This window comes from Magnolia sinica, chromosome 8, assembly GCF_029962835.1.
Source record: "Magnolia sinica isolate HGM2019 chromosome 8, MsV1, whole genome shotgun sequence".
Taxonomy (NCBI): Eukaryota; Viridiplantae; Streptophyta; class Magnoliopsida; order Magnoliales; family Magnoliaceae; genus Magnolia; species Magnolia sinica.
Window position 1 is genome coordinate 70,711,411 of NC_080580.1, and position 19,912 is coordinate 70,731,322.

At 38.2% G+C, this 19,912-nt stretch overlaps 1 protein-coding gene across 5 annotated transcripts in view; it reads left to right on the forward strand.

Annotated features, from left to right (window-relative positions):
• Positions 1 to 19,912, forward strand: part of LOC131253408 (uncharacterized) — a 53,609-nt gene that overhangs the window by 16,935 nt on the left and 16,762 nt on the right. For all 5 annotated transcript variants that reach the window (XM_058254384.1, XM_058254386.1, XM_058254385.1 and 2 more), the window contains exons 5-7: positions 12,426 to 12,522; positions 12,624 to 12,677; positions 12,768 to 12,841. In XM_058254384.1, coding sequence (XP_058110367.1) covers positions 12,426 to 12,522; positions 12,624 to 12,677; positions 12,768 to 12,841 — 225 coding nt within the window. The remainder of the gene's footprint in view (positions 1 to 12,425; positions 12,523 to 12,623; positions 12,678 to 12,767; positions 12,842 to 19,912) is intronic.

A 19,912-nucleotide genomic window follows, 5' to 3' on the forward strand; every position in this document is an offset into this window, starting at 1 on the left:
CCTTTGCCTTGCCTCAAATGAATGTGTGAATGTGTCATGGATGATACCTTGGCTTGGGACTTCTGATCAGTCACATTGGTAGGATCGCTTGCAAGTACTAGTCATAGAGACCCATCATGCCCAGACTATAGTATACTTGTGGTTGTACTAGCTCCATCAAATCCTTAGACTTGAGGATGTGTGGATGGAGAGATCTCAATCTTTGGCTTACTTTACGAGGCTACCTTGAAGAGTGTGGCTGGGAGGTTACATCAGGGTTGTCAAAGTTCATACGATTTGACAAGGGATCCACTTGGTTAACCCGAGACATTAGTATGTGGCTTGATCTTTGGGGTTTGGACCGTCCATCAAGTGTTTTAAAGGTTGGCCAATACCTCTATGGTTTTTTATTGGTTAATTATGAGTTTTCAACCATTAGCTTTGAGTTTTAATTGTTGCTTTGTTTTAAACCATGTTAATGGCTAAGATCTGATGAACCAGACCTTGGGACTACATGGGATGGCCCTGGGTTAGCGACCGTGACTAGTGGAAGGATTTGGACTGTTGGGGTACATGGATTAGGAACATAAATAGATTCCCTTCACAATAGGGTACACATGAATTTGTAAGTGTTCTAAAGGCTGGCTCACACTTCTATGGTTTCCGATTGGTTAATTGTGAGTTTTCAATCATTAGAGTTTTAACTGTTGATTTCTTTTAAACCTTGCTTGTTGTATATCCAATGGTTAATACCTAATGAACTAGACCTTGGGGCTACATGGGATGGCCCGGCTTGGTGACCGTGGCTAATGGAAGGATTTGGATGATTAGGGTATATGGATTAGGAAGGTAAATAGATTCCCTTCACAATGGGTTAGTCGGAATTTCTAGGGTGGTGGAGTATCAGATCTTTTCTCCACTTGAAACGCTAACTTTCCTCCTATATAAAATCCTATGCAGGAGGGAGAGAATTGGAGAAACTTTAGAACGTCCAAGCCCCCTTGGACGTCCCGTCGTAGAGCGAGAGAGAGGGTGGGTGTTTTCACCTCTCCCATCTCCCATCAAACATGCATCCCCTCCCTTGGGCATGGGGGTCCTCTCCTTAGACGGCTCGAGTAAGATCTTAGCCCCTATCGAAGATCGTGATGAGTTTTCTCATCCTTCTAAATCTTGCATAGATCTGGGAGAGACTCCCTCGACTGGGAGATTGGCAACAACAACCAGATCAATTTATCCGTCAAGTATGGACATGTGATGATTGGTTGTTTTTGTTTATGGAAATATGGTTTGATCATGATGGGGATTCGTAGGTCAATTAACTAAAATTAACATTTTAAAAAATTATTATTTCACTGTGTTTCATGTCATCAAAATCCAACACCTAGCCTAGCAACCATTTTTTCAAAGTTTAATGGCCCTATATAATTAGGAATCTTTGGTCCACCACCCCCCTTCCTGGACCCCAGACTTGCACATAACCACCTGCTTCCACAGACTATCATCTTTCGACCCAAATCGCCATAGCCAAATTCATAATCTACGGCTTCCTAATCCCTGCCCCCGCTCCCCCATAAGACAGACAAACCTCCTTCCAATTCAAAAAATGAACATTTTTCTTCTCTACTCCCTACCACAACAAATCCCTCAACCTCTCCAATCTTTCCACTACCACCTTAGGACATCTAAATAGAGATATACAATATAGAAGCAAGTTTGCCATTGCAGATTTGATTAAGGTTAATCTCCTTCCCAAGGAGAGATGTTGGCTCTTCCACCCTAAGTGCTTCCTTTTTAACTTTCTCAATCACCATGTCCTAGGGATGAACTACGGGTTTGTTGATACACAAAGGAAGGCCTAGATACGAAGAAGTAAAAGAGCCTGACATATAGCCGAACAGTTCTTCAAGCTTTGACACCTTGGACACCCACACCCTCAACATTTCACTCTTTTGGATATTTACCTTCAAGCCTGTCACTACTTCAAAGCACCTAATTATTTTCCTCCTATTATCCACTTTCTCCTCTTCTACATCGCAACATTAGAGGGTATCACTTGCAAACTGAAGATGTGGCATCTCGTAAAACATAGTTTTTACCGGTTTTTTATTTTTTTTATTTATTTTTTATTTTTTTATTTTAATATTTTTAAATCTAGAAAAATCCTAAATGTCTTTAGTTTTGACCATGTTTATGATAGCATAATGGTTCACTCTTTGGTGAGAATGCTGTCTCAGCCTATTTGATGATTTTATGCATTGAATTAATTGCAAAACTCATATATTTAATTTCTTAAATATCTAATATCATTGATAAATATATTAGCATGATTGTAATATCAAATATCTCATGTCTAGGGTATTACTATTACCTACCTCATGTACATCAGTTGAATTGGCCCAGACTTTCGTCTTGTCCTGTCATCCTAAGGGAAAAAATAGTATTATTTGATTAACTCCCCTGCGTGAGTTTCATAATTTAATTGCACCTTCCTTGATGGTTGGTTAGAGGAATTATTTTAAGCACAAGTTCGAATAGTGTGTGCTTGGGAGCGGTGTATTGTGGATATAGAGGACTTGTGTGTAGAGAAGTACTTACCTAACAAAGAGGGATTCTTAAGTAAAAACTCTCTACCAATCAATCACCACCAAAGTGAAAATGTTGCTGCCCATGGTTGCTTAACCTCCATGCCTTTGTAATCATCATCTTGCGGTTGTGGCTTGTGATATCCATGATGGCTAAAACCATGGGGTAACACCAAGTTATCGAAACTTGAGGATGATTGATCACGATCCTCATTAGGCATTTGTTGTGTCGACCCCATCCCCGAGTAAGAATATACACCGGTGTCAATGCCATAATCATTAGCCATTAGGTCCCCACCATTGCCCCCTACTTGTACTATAGTTGCCTCTAGTACCACTGCTCATACTCATTTTGTTGAGACTGTGACAGCAAATAACTCAGATTTGGATTTAAATGTGTATCCATATGGAATATATTGACCATGACTGGCCCAACGTGAAAGCGGCTCGACGAGCTCCCTAGTCCCTATATTACCCATGGCCATATCCATATTGTCTTTAAGCCGTTTAATGTCATGGACCTTTTGGTGCTCCTCTCCTTAAATGCTACTAATGCTCCCCCCCGCCCCGGCTGGTTATATCACGATTCCTATACACTCATAAGTTCGACCTCTTCTACCCCATCGATCCTAATCGGCCTTGCAATATGTAGCCTATTGTACCCCCGTGTGCTGCACTACATAAGAAGCTAGTGCATCATCATCATCATCACTGCCATGATCATTCATATCGGTCTTGTAGTTGCTGGTTTTACTCTTCTTCTTGGTAGCTTAGGTTAAGTCTACCATCTCTGGGTCTAAGACAACTGCATGACTCTCTTAATGCCCCGTGCGTATCACTGGGTTGTGCATCTCGACTTCTTCACTGTCCACTTTTACTTGTTTCTCCCTTTATTCCAACCAAGGTAGAAGCGGGTCCTCATCACAAATGTTGTTCAAGCTTATTGGACAGCAGTCACCTTTGTCAACCAAATTCACCACATGCCTTGCATTTTGTAGTCGTAGCTTCATGTTGTAATGCATGTAGATGAGCTGATCTAATGTTCTAACCGACAATCTATTCCTATGTTTTGAATGGGTAAGTGTAAAACAACTCCAGTTCCTCTCGCAGTAAGAGGAAGAAGTTGTCTAGCTTAAAACTTTAGTCATAATTGTCTTAAGAACCTTTGCATTTTCTCCAAAATCCATCTTACAAATCAGCGGTACAATTTTTATTTATTTATTTAATAAGACAACTAATAAGATAATTTATGCGATAATAACATTAATAACTAATAAGACTTGAGTTTCTTACTCAGATGTCTTAGAGATTGCCCTTTGTGTAAGCACACCTCCGAAGCTGACCTAGTGAAGTGTATGTACTTCCAACTATGGACAATACAATACATTAAAACATTTATAGTATTTTAAGCATTGAATTAACAAAAGTAAAGACTATTAATTTAAGACTTGAACTCACTTTGTTCAACGCTCTTATCTACATACCTAGGTCAGGCTCTAATCTCTTTGTAACGTTCTTCAGGTTGTTACAAACCTTATCATCCTTGACAAATGAAGAAGCATATTTGTATCTTGATTTAGTTAGTGTCCTACACTACAATAATTAAAAAACAAAGACTTAAGTAATCATAGAATAAAAATAATTGAGTAATAACTAACAACAATAAGTGCATAATAGCAAAGAGTTTCACTACCACATGAAGATCACTTATCAATTATCTTCTAGTAATTTGTGTAATATTTACAACCATGATGCATAGCTAGCTTCGCTTCAAAAAAGACATTGTAGAGGAAGCCCATGGTAGGTATCTCGTTGGATTGTACAAGACGTAGGACTCGTATTAGGGTTCCAGCACCTTGAAACTGTTTGCGAGCTTTTTTCAATATTTATTATCCTTGATGGTCGCCATAATCTTAATCAATGTCCTTGATGCTTTCTGCCCATATTTTGTGTTCGACCATTCCTGGGAAGCAAGCATCTTGCTCAATGCCCTCCAGTGTTAGTTTAAACTCTCAAGGTTTATAAAGTTTGCCTCAAATCTAGTCGCTGCATGCCTAAGTAGCTCTGTCCCGTCCGTGAACCTTATTCTAATGACTAGTTGGTTATGGTTGTGGATGAACGCCGTCACTTGTCTACCCTTTTAAACCATTGTTGTGACACTCATTTTGTTTTCAATGTCGTTTAATATGAGATCGATGCAATGTGCAACATATTGTGACTAGAATAAATGTTCTCTTGCCATCAACATTCTTCCTATAGACTTGTATGTTGCTTTGTTGTTAGTCACAATCTGCACCAGATTCTCCTATCCAATCTTATCTACCATCTTATCCATTTAGGCAAAAATATACTCAATATTTTTTATTGTTTATGATGTGTCGATTGATTTATGGAACATCATTTCCCTAGTAGCACTATACTATGAAGCTGATCGTGCTATGCTTGGTTGGGCCAGTCCAACCATCGTGCATAATTGTGTATCCTTCGGTTTGCCATATGGGTCTAAATGTTGCTAGGCATACCTTCACATCTTGATACTTTGTTTCTGTCCATTTCTCCCTAATCTCTTTAGTTGTGGGTGCCTTTAATCATTTGCCTGCTTCTGCAATTGCATTGATCACCACTTGGCAGTATGAGGAGTTGGTAACATTCAAGTTGTGTTGCCATGTATGAATAGCTTGGCTACTGCCCTACCGGACTTCTCAACGATAGTTAGAGCCCATATTTGTTTGATCTTCTTCTATGTTGTCGTCTTCTTTCTAAATCGAATCGGATCACACGAGGGTCTCCCGGGCTCCACCACATCCATATCATCATCCATAGGGGGAACACGTGAAGAATTCTCATTTCGACTGAAGGTATGTTGTTATCCATTAAACATACCCCCACTCCCAGCCTTACTCCCAGTACCACTCTCACTATCCTCCCCCTAATCATGTACAGACCCCCTCCCACCAAACATGCACCAGTGCTCTTCATTTTCAGTAGTGGTGTGCACACTCTCTCCTAACCATTGTGACCTCCCAATTTGAATCCTCATCGGACTCAACATTATTGTGCTCTCTAGCTTCCATATAATTAGGACCAAACACCTCTTGTTTGGGTCAGATCAAGAACATCATTCTTCTTTGTCTACAAGATAACATTTTTTCCCATCGACTCTCCTCAAATTCGTTGCATCATGTGGATTATCTCTCTTGGCACACTGTTGCACCCCGCAACTTGCTTCTTTTGATATGCCAAATGTTGTTTGAGTCGCATGATTTTATCAATTATCATTCTACCAAAATAGTTGCACTTCATTGAGTGCCGAGTACCACCCACCCTCTCACAATGTTGCGATCCAATATCCTCATTGCCAGTTCTAGTTCTAGTTCCATCTCCTAATTGGTCGGTCATTTTCTCACTACCCCCTACGAGTTTAATCCAAACTAACGTGTAAAGTGTAAACTTTAAAGTAGTAAAGTTTAATTTATTTAACTATAAAGCCTCTAAACGAAGACAAATCAAACTTCTCACTTGTCAAAAAGTATAAACAGATAAATATAATTATTGTACTTATGTATCATCAAGATAAAGTTAAAAAAAGCAATAAATTTTCACATGTTTATTCATACGAAATTAAACAAATTATAAAAAAATATATATAAAATGAGCTTAACATCCTTATACTAAGGCATGGTGTTGTACATCTTTTTTTGAAAATTTCCCTCATAGCCATTGTTCATTAGAAAATCAGAAGAAAAAATAAAATAAAATAATAAAACGAGGTTAACGTCCCTAGTCTAATGCATGGTATGGTAAACCTAATAATCTTACATCTATTGGAGGCATCCAAATTCAATATTAAATACATAAAAAAAAAAAACTCTTTTTAGGGGTTTTTTTTCTCTTCTAGTCACTATTCATCCAAAATTCAGAAAAATTATAAAATTATAAAAAGAGCTTAACACCCGTAATCTAAGGCACGGTGTTGTATATCTAATCATCCTACATCTATTGGAGGCATCAAAATTCAATATTGAAGAGTTTTTTTTTTTTTTTTTTTTTAAATGTTTGTTTCCCTTTTATTCATTGTTCATCTGAAAATTAGCAAATAATAATAATAATAATAATAATTATTATTATTATTATTTTTATAAAATAAGGTTAAGATCCCTAGTCTAAGGTATGGTACATCTAATCATCTTATATTTGAAGGAAGCATCCACATTCAATATTAAACACGAGAAAAATACTTCTTTTGGGGTCTTCCCCTCATAGTTCACTATTCATCCAGAAATTATTCGTGACAAATCTAAGGTATGCTATTATATATGCAATCATCCTACATCTGTGGGGGGCAACACTCAAATGTACCAAATCGACCACCTCTAGTAAGATGTGGTCGATTTGATCTTCCACTCTAAATATAAACTATTTTCAGCAACAATTTTTTTTTTTTTTTAATAAAAATGAGCACATGAGCACTTACCTCTTTTTGGAGTTTCTCCCAGAATGGCTTACGAAACTTTGATTTGTTGAAAACGTTTTAATCAAAAGTTTTAATCCCTCTCTTGTCCACAAGATAGGTTTGAATTGCCTTAAGATCACTTTAAGGAGGAGAAATGAACAGATTTGAAAGAAAAATGAAAAAAATGGTGTTGGGCCCTATTTTTATTAAAAATAATATGATTGTTTTTGGACATTTTTGACCCTGGAATTAGTTGGAGAGGTAGTTTTCAACAGGTGTGCCTGAATAATTTTATTTTTTATTTTTTATTTTTTTTTTTGGGTGAAAAAATGAGCATCACCTCCATTTCAAATTTCCCTCAAAATGGCCCACGGAGCTTTGATTTGTCAAGAACGTTTTAATCAATAGTTTTTAATCCCTCTTTTGTGCACAAGATAGGTCAGAATTGTCTTAAGATCACCATTATGGAGGAGGAGAACACACACACACTTCTTTAATGATCGCGAGAGAAGTGGTTCTTACAGAGGTAACAATTCCAGCCAATAATGGCTGTTACATAACTGTTTTGACATATAACCCCTCCTACCTCGGTCCAAAGCCCTTTGGAACTGTAGATCCAACCAATACTCTAGAAAAGGCCTCCACATACAACGTTAGAAATTCTAAGAGAGACACTGCCCTTCTCCTCTTCTTGGAGGCCTCACTCGATCTTCATCGCTGACCGGCTGACACCCAACCACCAGTCCCACATGCCCGACGTCTTCCATAGCATCATTTTTCCTTGCATCCTTCCCAAATGTTGCCTCCCCCTCTATTTCCCTATCCTCATCCCCATTTTGGCCTTCTCTTCTCATGTACCCCCCTTCACGACATTCAAATAGATTCTCCTAGACTTCTCTTCTCCCTTCTTGAGACACTTTCCTAATGCCTTGGCCCAGACAAATAGCTCGAAGGTCATCTCCTTGAACATCTCTCCTCTTGGCTCCACCTCGAGAGCCACCCAGTTGCTTGCTCGACTGGTCGCCTTTAATTGCAGGCTCCAGATATCACTTCTCACGGACCTCTCTCCTTGTCTCGCTAGTTTGTCCTCCTAATCGACCTTTTGTCCCACCTCTCGATTGACCTTGCTATCTCCCTCAGGAGCTCAACATTGGATAAGACTGGCCTTTTGTCCCACCTCACGATGCCCAACCTCTCTCGGGTATTCCTAATCGCAGATCCTCCTCTATGGAGAGTTTTTAGATTATGGTGGACACTGTTAAAACAAGAGATGAGTTAAGGGGGCTCTTTGCCATGTTGGCAGATTATTTAGTGTAGTTTTTGGTAACAGGAATGTTTATTGTATCGTTGTTTTCCAAATGATGGAATAGAGGTATTCAACTAGCTAACATTGTTGGTCACTATCCCTTCCCCAGATCCTCCAAAGGATGCAAGGAGCTTCTTAACTTGGGTGTCAACCTGGTGTGATAAGGCCGTCTTAGTTATGAGAAATAGTAGAAAAGGGCGTGGGGCTAGACTTGTCTCCCATTGAAGATGCGTTGATGGAATGTTAGGGGGTTTGGGATGCCCCAAGAAGAGAGTCCTAGTTAAAGATTTGCGTGTTAGATTTAAAGCTAGTATCATTGTGCTCCAAGAATCTAAACTTCAATCGGTTAACATAGGCACTGTCAAATCTGTTTGGAGTTGGTAGGGGGTTGATTGGGTTTCCTTGGATTTTGTAGGGGGCCTCCAGAGGTATTCTTCTTATGCGGCCTTTGGTGCAAAGAAGATATTTAGGTGGGGTGTTTTTCGTTTAATGTGTTTTCCTCTGGTTTTAGGCGGATATTTTTGGGAGTCTATGGTCTGAATGACCCCTCTCTGCGTCCTTCTTTCTGGGACAAGCTTTCTTCAGTTGGGATACATGGCAACTCCCCTAGTGCATAGGGGGAGACTTCAACGACATCCACTTTTCCCATGGAAAGCTTCATGGTGGTAAGATAACTCATAGCCTGCGTAGTTTCAATGAATGGATCCCCTCAAGCACGATCTTTTCGATCTCTTGATGGGCAACATTTAGTTCTCTTGTTAGAATGGGCAATCCCCTCGGCCATGCCCTTTTTGGACAGATTTATTGTTGTGGATCTAGAAGTATCCCCTGGCCCATCAGAGGGGATTGTCTAAACCTATTTCCAACCATAACCTCATTCTTTTGGAAGTGGATGAGGTAAGTTGTGGACCCAAACCCTTCTCTTTTGAGATAGCTTGGCTTGAGATAAAAGGGTTTAGCTCCCTAGTCTTTGATTGGTGGTCGTCTTTTCATGTTGTGGGTGATGCGGGGTTCGTTTTATTTAAGAAAATGAAGCTGCTTAAATCCAAGTTAGCCTCTTGGAAGCATGAAGTCTTTGACTTTTGGGAACAAGAGATGGATGCGATTCTTGGGGAAATCTAGGCCTTGGACTTAAAGTAAGAAGCTGCCGTCCTCTTAGAAGAAGATTGCCTTTTCAGAGCTAAGTTATCTGATGACGTCTTGTTAGAAGAAGATTGCCTTTCCAAAGCTAAGTTATTTGATGACCATTCTTCTAGAGTTAGAGAGCCAAAGATCAAATTGCGCCAACGCTCGAGAACACTCAAGAGCATTTTGGGTTAAGGAAGGTTATAAGAATACTAAATATTTCCATGGTATAGTGAGTGCTCGAGCTATGTCCAATTGCATCTCTTCCCTACTTATCAATGACAAGAGAGTCTCTAATAAAAATCGATGGCAAAGGCTATTGTTGATTATTATGTTAATCTGCCATCTGATGAAAGATAGGGTCAGCCCCTCAGAAGAGAATCAAGATTTTGATTCGTTATCCCCTCAGGAGGCTTTTAGCCTTGAAATCCCTTTTAGGCTTGAGAAAGCAAGAGGTTGTTTGGAAATTAGGGGCGTGATAGAGCCCTGGGTCTGGACGAATTTTTGTCGATGTTCTTTTAATCTTTTTGGGATTTGATTACCTTTTTGATTTCATGTTTGATTTTTTTATTTTTTTTATTTTTATTTTTTTATTTTTGGTTCTAACTATTTGTGGTGTTAGGCTGCACCTTCCTTGCCTTAATTCCTAAATGCTCTGGTGTGAATTCTCTAAAAAATTTTAGGCCTATTAGCCTGATCGGGGGTCCTTATAGGATTGTGTCTAAAATTTTGAGTAAGAGGATAAGTTTAGTATTACCTAAGGTGATTTCAGCCTTTTAGTGTGCCTTTATCTCAGGTCAATAGATACTGGATAGTGCCTTAATTTCTTATGAGTGTCTTGATTCTTGCTATAAATTAGGAACTAAGGGCATAATTTGGAAATTAGATATGAAAAAGGCTTATGACCATGTTCGTTGGGATTTTGTTGACTACATGTTGAGTAGGATGGGTTTTGGAACCAAGTGGAGGCAATGGATCCACCGTTGTGTTTCTTTAGCCTCCTTCTCAATGCTCATCAATGGGTCTCCCTTTAGATTCTTCAAATCCTCCCGTGGTTTGCACCAAGTGGATCCTCGTTCCCCTTTTCTATTCATTATTGCCTCTGAAGCTCTTGGTAGGCTACTTTTTAAAGGGCAATCAATTGGTCTTTTCAGAGGAGTCTCTGTTGCTAATTTCCCTACCCATATCTCTCATTTGCAATTTGCGGATGATGCAATTTTGTTTCGTGAAGTTGATTCCTCTAGGTGGCTAACTTGAGAGTATTGGTCTGTTGGTTTGAGTTGGTATCTAGGTTGAAAATCAACTTATCTAAGTCTAAGATTCTCGGTGTTCACATTTCTTAGGAAGATTTATCTTCTCTGGCTGACATCGTTGGTTGTTCAACTGGGGCCTTTCCTTCTTCATACATGGGTCTTCCTTTGTGCCCGGCCAAACCCGCTTGTCATCTTTGGGAAAAAGTTGTGGAGAGAATGGAGCATAAGCTTAACCCCTGGAAGAACAAGCTGCTTTCTGTAGGGGGTAGGCTCACCCTCATAAAGTCTTGCCTTTCTAGCATGCCTCTCTACTTCATGTTGTTTTTTATACGCCCCAAGGCTATGTTCGAGCGCATTGATAGTCTCAGAAGAGATTTTCTTTGGCAAGGTGGAGCCTCCGACAACAAATTCCACCTGCTGAATTGGAAAGATGTTTGTTGTTCGTTTAAAGGAGGGGCTGATATTAGAAGGTTTGACCTTGTTAACTCATCCCTTTTGGGCAAGTGGGTTTGGAGATTTGGTATTGAGTAAACTAGTCTGTGACGCTCTATTGTCGCCGCCAAATATGAGCTTTCTCCTATGGGTTGGTGGACTAAAGATTCTTTCTCCTATTGCGCCTCTTTTGTTTGGAAAGCCAATTATTGGATTGCCCCCAAGCTGTCTAGTGGGATAAGGTTTGATGTTGGGGATGGTTCTTAAGTTAGATTATGGGAGGACATTTGGTGTGGGGATTCCCCGCTCCGCGTCGACTTCCTAGATCTGGCGGCCCTCTCTCCCTCTGCTAACATTACTGTTGACCAATGTTTTTCTTTCGTTAATGGCTTGGGCTCCCCCATGTCAAGGAATCTCCTTGCCTCTGAATACGATAGCTTGCTTATCATTCTCTCTCGTTTGTGGGGTTTCTCTATTTGGTCAGATGTCAAGGATTCAATGATTTGGTTTTTTGGGAAGTCAAGAAGGTTCTCTATTCGATCCTTCTATCTCTGTCTTCCTGTGGCGCTAACAATGATAGATTATGTTCATCCCTCGTCTGGTCCCTTGGTGCTCCATCACAAGTTGCAGCCTTTGCTTGGTTAGTAGGGAGGAAGAGGATTCTTACGATAGACAATCTCCAGAAGAGGAGATGGTGCTCCCCAATGCTTACATTCTGTCTTAACTCTTAAGGAGGTGGAGGTAGTGGATCGTCTTTTTATCCATTGTTGCTTTTCTAGGATTGTTTGGTTTGGCATTCTTCGATCTGCAGGAGTCTCTTGGGTTATGTTGGATTCGATTGACTCCCTCTTTTGGTCTTGGCTCGACAATTCAGGTGAGTGCTTCTCTTCTTGCAAGTGGAGGTTGTTGTTCTCGTTGCTGGCCTTTCTCTGGTCTACTTGGTGGGAGAGGAACAACCACGTGTTCAGGAACATTCAAAGCTCTTCCGGGGGGGTGTCATCTCTTGGGTCTTTCGGTCCTTATATGAGTGGGCCTCTTGAGTGTGGAGCGTTTGGGTTTGGGGCTTGTATCCTTTCCTTTTTGTAGTGTTTGTAGTTTCTTTTCCTTTTGTATGGTTTCTCTTTTTGTTTTGTTTTGTTGTTGTATTTTTCCTTTATTTCTTTGTTTTCTTTTTCTGGCCTTTGGCCCTAATAAAATGCATAATCTTTAAAAAAGAAGAAGAAGAAGATTGTTATTGAATTTTGTTGTATTTACCAACTTGTAATAAATCCTTAGTTGTGTTTTCCATGCTGCAGCAATGAAGTATGCAAAGTAATTGAATCTAACGGGGTGGTGGACCGTATTGTTGATATACTCAAGAATATGAACACGTCAAAATGCCTTGTGGAAAAGGTTACTTCCCATCAAATCATGTTGATTTTGTTCGGAACTCTTAGAGAAACTGGATCATAGTTTAGTTTGTTCTCACTAACAGCAAATTCATGGAAATGCAGACTGTGAATATACTTGCTCGGATTTTTGACCCCAGCAAAGAGATGAAAACAGATGTGAGTCATTCCCCCCCCCCACACACACACACACAAAAATCATAGTGACTAATTCTTCCTATTTACTTAATGCAATTGTGTTTGTGCCAGCTCCATTATGGGTCAGTTAATGGATCAGAAGCGGTATTGGATGTTGGGAGCAGAAGTTCTGAAGGCGTTACAAGGTTAGCCAATGCCCTAAATTACATCAGTGTTAAAACTCATGTCCTGGTTTGTCATGATCTGCTTGTATTTTCCATGAGTTGGTCTTGGCTTTTATTCTGTTGATTGCTGTAAGTAAGCAATGGTACATGTTAATTTTTCCAATAATTAACAACATATTGTCCTATAACAATTAGTGCAATGATTTTTATTTTTATTTTCCTTTTTTCTTTTTATATAAAAAACATGCTGATTTTCAGTCTCCATCTTGCATAAAAGAATTGGCCTGATCTCTAGAAATGTAGCCAATTTCCAGATATACTTTAATCATGAAAACCTTCTTGCATAGCTTGGGCATTACTTTAAAAATTTCTTTAGTACTTGATGTGGAGGAGGGTGGGTTAGAAACGAATACTCGAAGGGTTAATTGTGGAGGCTAAGAGAATGGAGATGAGCTTATGGCAGTCTAATTGGTTTTTATGAGGAGATGATTTACATTGTTAGTGCATATGCACCTCACATAAGACATGAGTAAAGTATTAAAGGGAAGTTGTAGGAGTTGATGGATGATCTAATGTGAGAAGTGCCAGATGGAGAACGGGTATTTATAAGTGTGGCTTAGATGATCATGTGGGAAGGCTGGTAGAGGGCATTAGAGGTGGGGAATATGGATTTAGGGAAATAAATGAATCTGGGGAGATAATTCTTGAATTCCCGATGACATATAACTTGGCATAGTAATTACTTCGAAAAGGGGATGAACATTTGGTGATTTTCAAGAGTAAACTGTACTCATAAGTCATACCAGAGTGACCTTTCCTTGATGGAAGGACAGAATGATCAACATGCAAGGACTAGAGTTTTATTGGGTTAACCTCTAATCATGCAACATAGGCTACTGGTCTTGGAAATGTGCACTAAAGCTAAGGGAAGAGGTGCGGTTAGAAACAACCCAATAATAAGGTGGTTGAATATGAAAGGGGAAATATTAAAGTCACCTGGAGAGAAAATAGAAGGTAAGTGGAATTCAGAAGCAAAGATTCAGTAGATGTGCACGGAGATGGCTGGTTTCTAAAGAAATTGGCAAAATAAGTCGTTGGGGTATATTATGGCAAATGTTGCACACAAAGAAATGCAGTGGGGGTGGAGGTGGGCTCAAGGGACCATTAGCAAGAGAAGGTCACACAAACGATTGCCAAAGAACCAAAAATGATGAAAACATGCTTAAAAGACAACAAAAAGGCAGTCAGGGCAGTATAACAAATAGGATGAGTCGTGCCATTGGTTATGTATATGTATGTATTTATGGATGTATGTACGTACGGGTGGACGGATGTATGTATGGATGTATGGATGGATGTTTATATGTATTAATGTATGTATGAACTAGATAAGCCAAGGGAGAAGAAAAAAGTGGAGATCTAAACAACGTTAGCCACATTAATAGTGAGGACAGGAGGGTCCTTATTGTGAAAATGTGTGAAGAGTGAGAAGGTACTAGACATAGGGAATAAGGAAAGAGAAAAGAAGAGAAGAGAGAAGGGTGGGATGACTACACTCACAATGCCTCCCCCCACCAGTTTTATTAAGGTTATCAGTAGTGTTTTAGTATTGGTACCATTACATGTATCGCTTGCTAGGGATATGGAAACACATATTGATATTCATATCGCTGATATTATCGCTTATACCTAGAAATGTATCATTGCATATTTAAGAATCAAATAATAGCGAAAAGATGCGTATATTTAACATATTTAGGAATCAAATAATAAGTTTTCCTTTAATGGGGCCTACAAGCATGTATAGTTGACTAAGGGAAACATTAGGAAAACATGGGGAAAATGGTATGCGTGCATACATTTTTTCTTACACATACCCACACTACACACACCCACGCTACATGGGCACTCAATCCGATGATCTAAATGTTGAAATGGAGTCTGTCTACTACTAAGCCATGGAGTCAGACCCACCATGCATGCACACACACACACACACAAACATGCATTTCATCATACAACAACGCACTTATTAAAGAAATTTGAAATGGAAAATTTTTAATAAACAAATTTTTAGCGATATCAATACATTGGCGATATTTTCAAAATATCGCCGATACACCGGTGATTCAAGTGACACTTGGAATTTACAAAATTGAAAATATTGGCGATATTGATACATTGGCGATGCAAGCAACACCTGAATTTTCACAGCCGAAAATATTGGTGATATAGATATGTCAGCAATATGTAGCGATATATCACAGATACTTGGAATTTCTGATACTACCAGTGTTATTGGTATCGCTAACAATGTTATCACTATTGCTGAGCTGGAGATGCGGATATTATCATTATATTGAGGATACTCCAAACAATAGTTATCACTAAGATATCAGAAAAATTACAAAAATATGTAAGCAAAGACTAATCCTTTGGGCCTAAACGCTATCAAACATGTACAATAAAGCTCAATAGCCTAAACAGTCTGGCCATATGACCATTTAACACTCCCCCTCAAGCCGGAGCCAATGTTTTAAATAGCGGTAGCATGTTGCTTAGCGTTCAACCCTTTTTAGTGTGTAGTGTAAGTAGCATAGCATGTAGCGTAAGCGACACGATACTTTTACTTCTTAATTTAAAAATAGAAAAAAAATATGATAAATAGTAAGATATATATATATATATATATATATATATATATATAAATTCCTAAAAGATTATTAATTTTTTCAAGTATAAGCATGATCAAACAAGTTATTAATCACCATTTATCAAAAGCCAATTCACATAAACCAAATCAAATTATTATCACATCAACAACTTTTTAAACAAACTATAAATAATAATGTCTAATTGGAAAGAAATTAAAATACCACAGGTTGAGAGTCTTAAGTACAAAATACAAAATATAATTAATAACCTTTCAAAAAAAATATACAAAATATAATTACCATTTATTAAAAAAAAAAGAAAAGGCGTAGCATATGCTACATATGCTACGTGCACGCTACATACACTATGTAAGCTACAAGGCTACATACACTACATGTACGCTATTTGCTAATGCTATGTGGCGTCGTAGCTACGGTACGGGTGCTATTCAAAACGCTGGTTGGAGCATAGATATCATACATGTCTAGCTTGGATATAAGCCTTTTGAATTAAGACTTCTCTAGTGCTTTGGTGAATAAATCTACAACCTGATTATGGGATGGAATTTATGGAGTGCAGATTTCCTTTCGAGAGATCTTATCTCGAATGAAGTGGTAGTCAACCTCTATATATACTTTGTTCTCTCACGGAACACTGGATTGTTGATAATATGTATATTAGCTTGATTGTCACAATGTAAAGGCATTGGACCTTGAACCATGAATCCCAATTCTTCAAGAAGTGATTTAAGCCAAACAAGTTCACAAGTTGTGTGTGCCATTGATCTATATTCCGCCATATCACTTGACCTAGCAACCACATTTTGCTTCTTACTTTTCTAGATGACCACATTGCCACTAAGGTGCAGTAACCCATAGTCGATTGTTTGTCATATCTTGACCTTGCATAATATGTATCTGAATAACTGATTATCTAAAGATGACCATGAGATCTATATAGAATAACTTTTCTAGGTGAACACTTCAAGTACTCGAGGCTTCTCATAATTGCATCTAAATGTGGAGCTCTTGGACTTTACATAAACTGACTAACCACGCTGACAGAAAACGCAATGTCTGGTCTGGTGACGGTCAAAATAGATGAGCTTGCTGACGAGTCTTCTATATATGTCAGGATATATCAATAACTCTCCTTCTTCAAGCTCAAGTTTGAGATGGGGATCCATAAGTGTATCCACAGGCTTGTATCCTAGCATTCCCGCCTCTTCTAACTAGTCACAAACATATTTCCTTTGACATAGATTTATTCTAGCTTTAGATCTCGCCACTTTGATAACTAGAGTATTAAAGAAGACTGTGATTTTTTTATTTGAAACTAAGATTGAAGATATAACTTCATCTTTTCAATACCCTCCAAGTCATCACCATTATCATAATGTCATCGATATACGCAACAAGTACGATATAGCCAAATGTAGTATGCTTTGAGAAAACAGAGTGATCAACTTTACACCTCTTTAATCCATATGATACCACGACGCTATAGAACTACTCAAATTGAGCTCTTGGCGACTGCTTCAATCCATATATGGACTTATTTAGTTTGCACACTTTAAAGGACTCCCCATACCTATGAGGTTGCTCCATATCAGTGTTCGAAGTATCGGTATCGCTACAAGTTTCGCTGGCTAGGGATACGGAAACAATATCGATATCGTCGATAATATCGCTGATGACTGGAAATGCGGGCAACCATGGGAAAAACGGTGGAATTGTTAGCGAAACTTCAGGAGATGTTAAAAAGCACATATTTGCATATTTAGAAATTAAAAAATTACAAAAAGAATACATATATAACAAGTTTCCATTTAATGGGGCCTTAAAAGCATGTGCTGTTGTAAGAAATCAGTCCAACCATCCCATCCGACCTATTTAACCATCCAACCTTCCATCTAAACATCCATCGATATTGCAAAATATCAACAACACATGATATTTCATCAAGAAATCATCAAAAATTGGAAAGGAAATGAAAAATTGTGGTCTCAATATTGTGCATGCTGCGATATCGATAATATCGAATTTGAGATATTATCGATATTATGAATGACAAATTGAACACTACATACAACCATGTGCCCTTTTCTAATAAACAAAATTTTGATTATATCAATACGTTGGCGATATTATTGAAATATTGTCGAGACACTTATAATACAAGCATTTCCTAATATTTACATAGTCGAAAATACTGACGATACATTGGCGATATTGATGCATTGGCAATACAAGCGACGCCTAGAATTTACGTAGTTGAAAATATTGGTGATTAAATTAGCAATATTAATACGTTGGCAATACTTAGCGATGCATTGCTAATACTTGAAATTTCCTATACTACCAACGTTATCGATATCACTACCAGTGTTATCAGTCTCATTGAGTTGGAGATAAAGATAATATCGGAGATAATTCAAACACTGCTCCATATAAACCTCTTCTTGTAATTCTCCGTGTAGAAATGCATTCTTTACATCTAGCTGAAAAAGGGACCAATCACAATTTATAGTTGCTGATATAACAACCCAAACTAAATTAAGCTTAGCCACTAGTGAAAATGTATTTAGATATTCTACTCTATAAACCTAAGTACACCCCTCAACAACCAACCTAGCTTTGTGACAATCAATTTATCCATAAGGTAAAATTACCTTGCAAACCCATCTACACTTAATTGGTGTCTTACCTGATGCTAGATCAGTTAGTACCCATGTATCATTGAAATGCCTGGCATGCATCTCCTCATTTATATGGTACTTTTCAAATTTCCATCCAACAATGTATCTTGAGAGAACTTAGGGACAAAACGTCAGACAAGGCCAGAGCAAACTTTTGATAATTTGTGAACAAGTGGTTAAAGGTAACAATGTTGGAGATTGGATGAGAAACACAGGAGTGTTTACCTTTATGAATCGCAACAGGTGAATCATTGATCCTTTAAAAAAAGGTGAATAATTGACAACTTTGTAGACTCATAAAAATTGAGAACTTCATTAGGCACAATATCTGATGGTGTGGATTAAGAGTTAATGGTATGTGATATTTAGTCTTTTCTCCTTGTTCTATAATATGTCTGCATGAAATCCTTTTGAGATGGTGGTTCCTCAACAATAGAATTTAGATTAAAAATATTAGGTAAAGGAATTTCCACGGGTCCGTCTTTTGTAACACGTTTGGTTTTACAATAGAACGGGACATGTTCAAAGAATGTAATATCAGTTGTCACAAAGTGTTTTTTAAGTAAAGAACGATAACATTAATAACCTTTTTTAGTGCAAGAATATTTTAGAAAGATGCATTTAAAAAAACAAGGCATAAGTTTATTTTAACAAGATCCAAGCAGACAGACAAAGCAAGTACAATCAAACACTGTGGGAAGAACAAAAATACTGGTTGATTAGGAAATAACAATGAGAATGGTGTTTTTCGATCTAAAACTGACGATGGTATCCTATTTATCAAATGACATGCAATATGAACTGCATCACACTAGTAAGATTGTGGAACATTCATTTCTATTGATAAAGTATGAGTAACCCTAATCGGATGTCTGTTTTTGCGCTCAACTAAGAGGGCCATTTTACGTCTCTATCCTATGCAGAACTTGCGGTTCTGTAAAGAGTATGAAAAGGAAGAATATGTAGATGAAGAAAAGGAGCAGGATGATGCACCCAATAATGTGGAAGGATACAAATTGGATGGTCTCAAATGGACTTTGCTTTTGTTGTTTATACAACGAATCCTAATTACTCCTAGCGTCATCGAGAATGAAGAGTGGTTATGAATAAACATTTTCCTCATAGGCAATTTGGTGGCAAGAATGTCAAGATCATTAATAAATGGATGAAGATAAAGGTTGAAAACACACCCAAAGCCATATCATACTGTCTAAGTAAATGATGAATACGTTCCGGTGTATGTAGGGTGGTCAATGGGTTAGGTCCTACTATGCTTGTACTCAGACCCATCTATGGGAATCAGGTCTTGTGGGATTTGCCTTGGTGGAAGTTGGTGATGAGTCTCTCTCCCCCGTGAGTACTAGTTTAGACTAGTACGGTGTTGGATTTATCCTAGAATCCATGTTTTGGGCCTAGATCTCAAATTTGGACGTGGTTGGAGGGTTTGATAATCAAAGTAGAGCATGCATTTAATTCCTACAATTGTGCCACACTAGTTGCTCCAGTACATGATTATGTATTTTCTCAGGAGTATCTTGACTATCTTCTCTCTTACTAGATCAATCTTTTCTGTATCGTTATCGCGTAATGTATCACACCCTTGGGATATGGATTCATATTGGTTATTGCATGGGATATATAGGTCGTATCATGTAATGTTTTGTTGTTGTTGGGAAACATGGGTAAAAATTAGGAAATTAGTCAAAATTTTCAACAAAACTTCAGGTAATGTTTGAAAA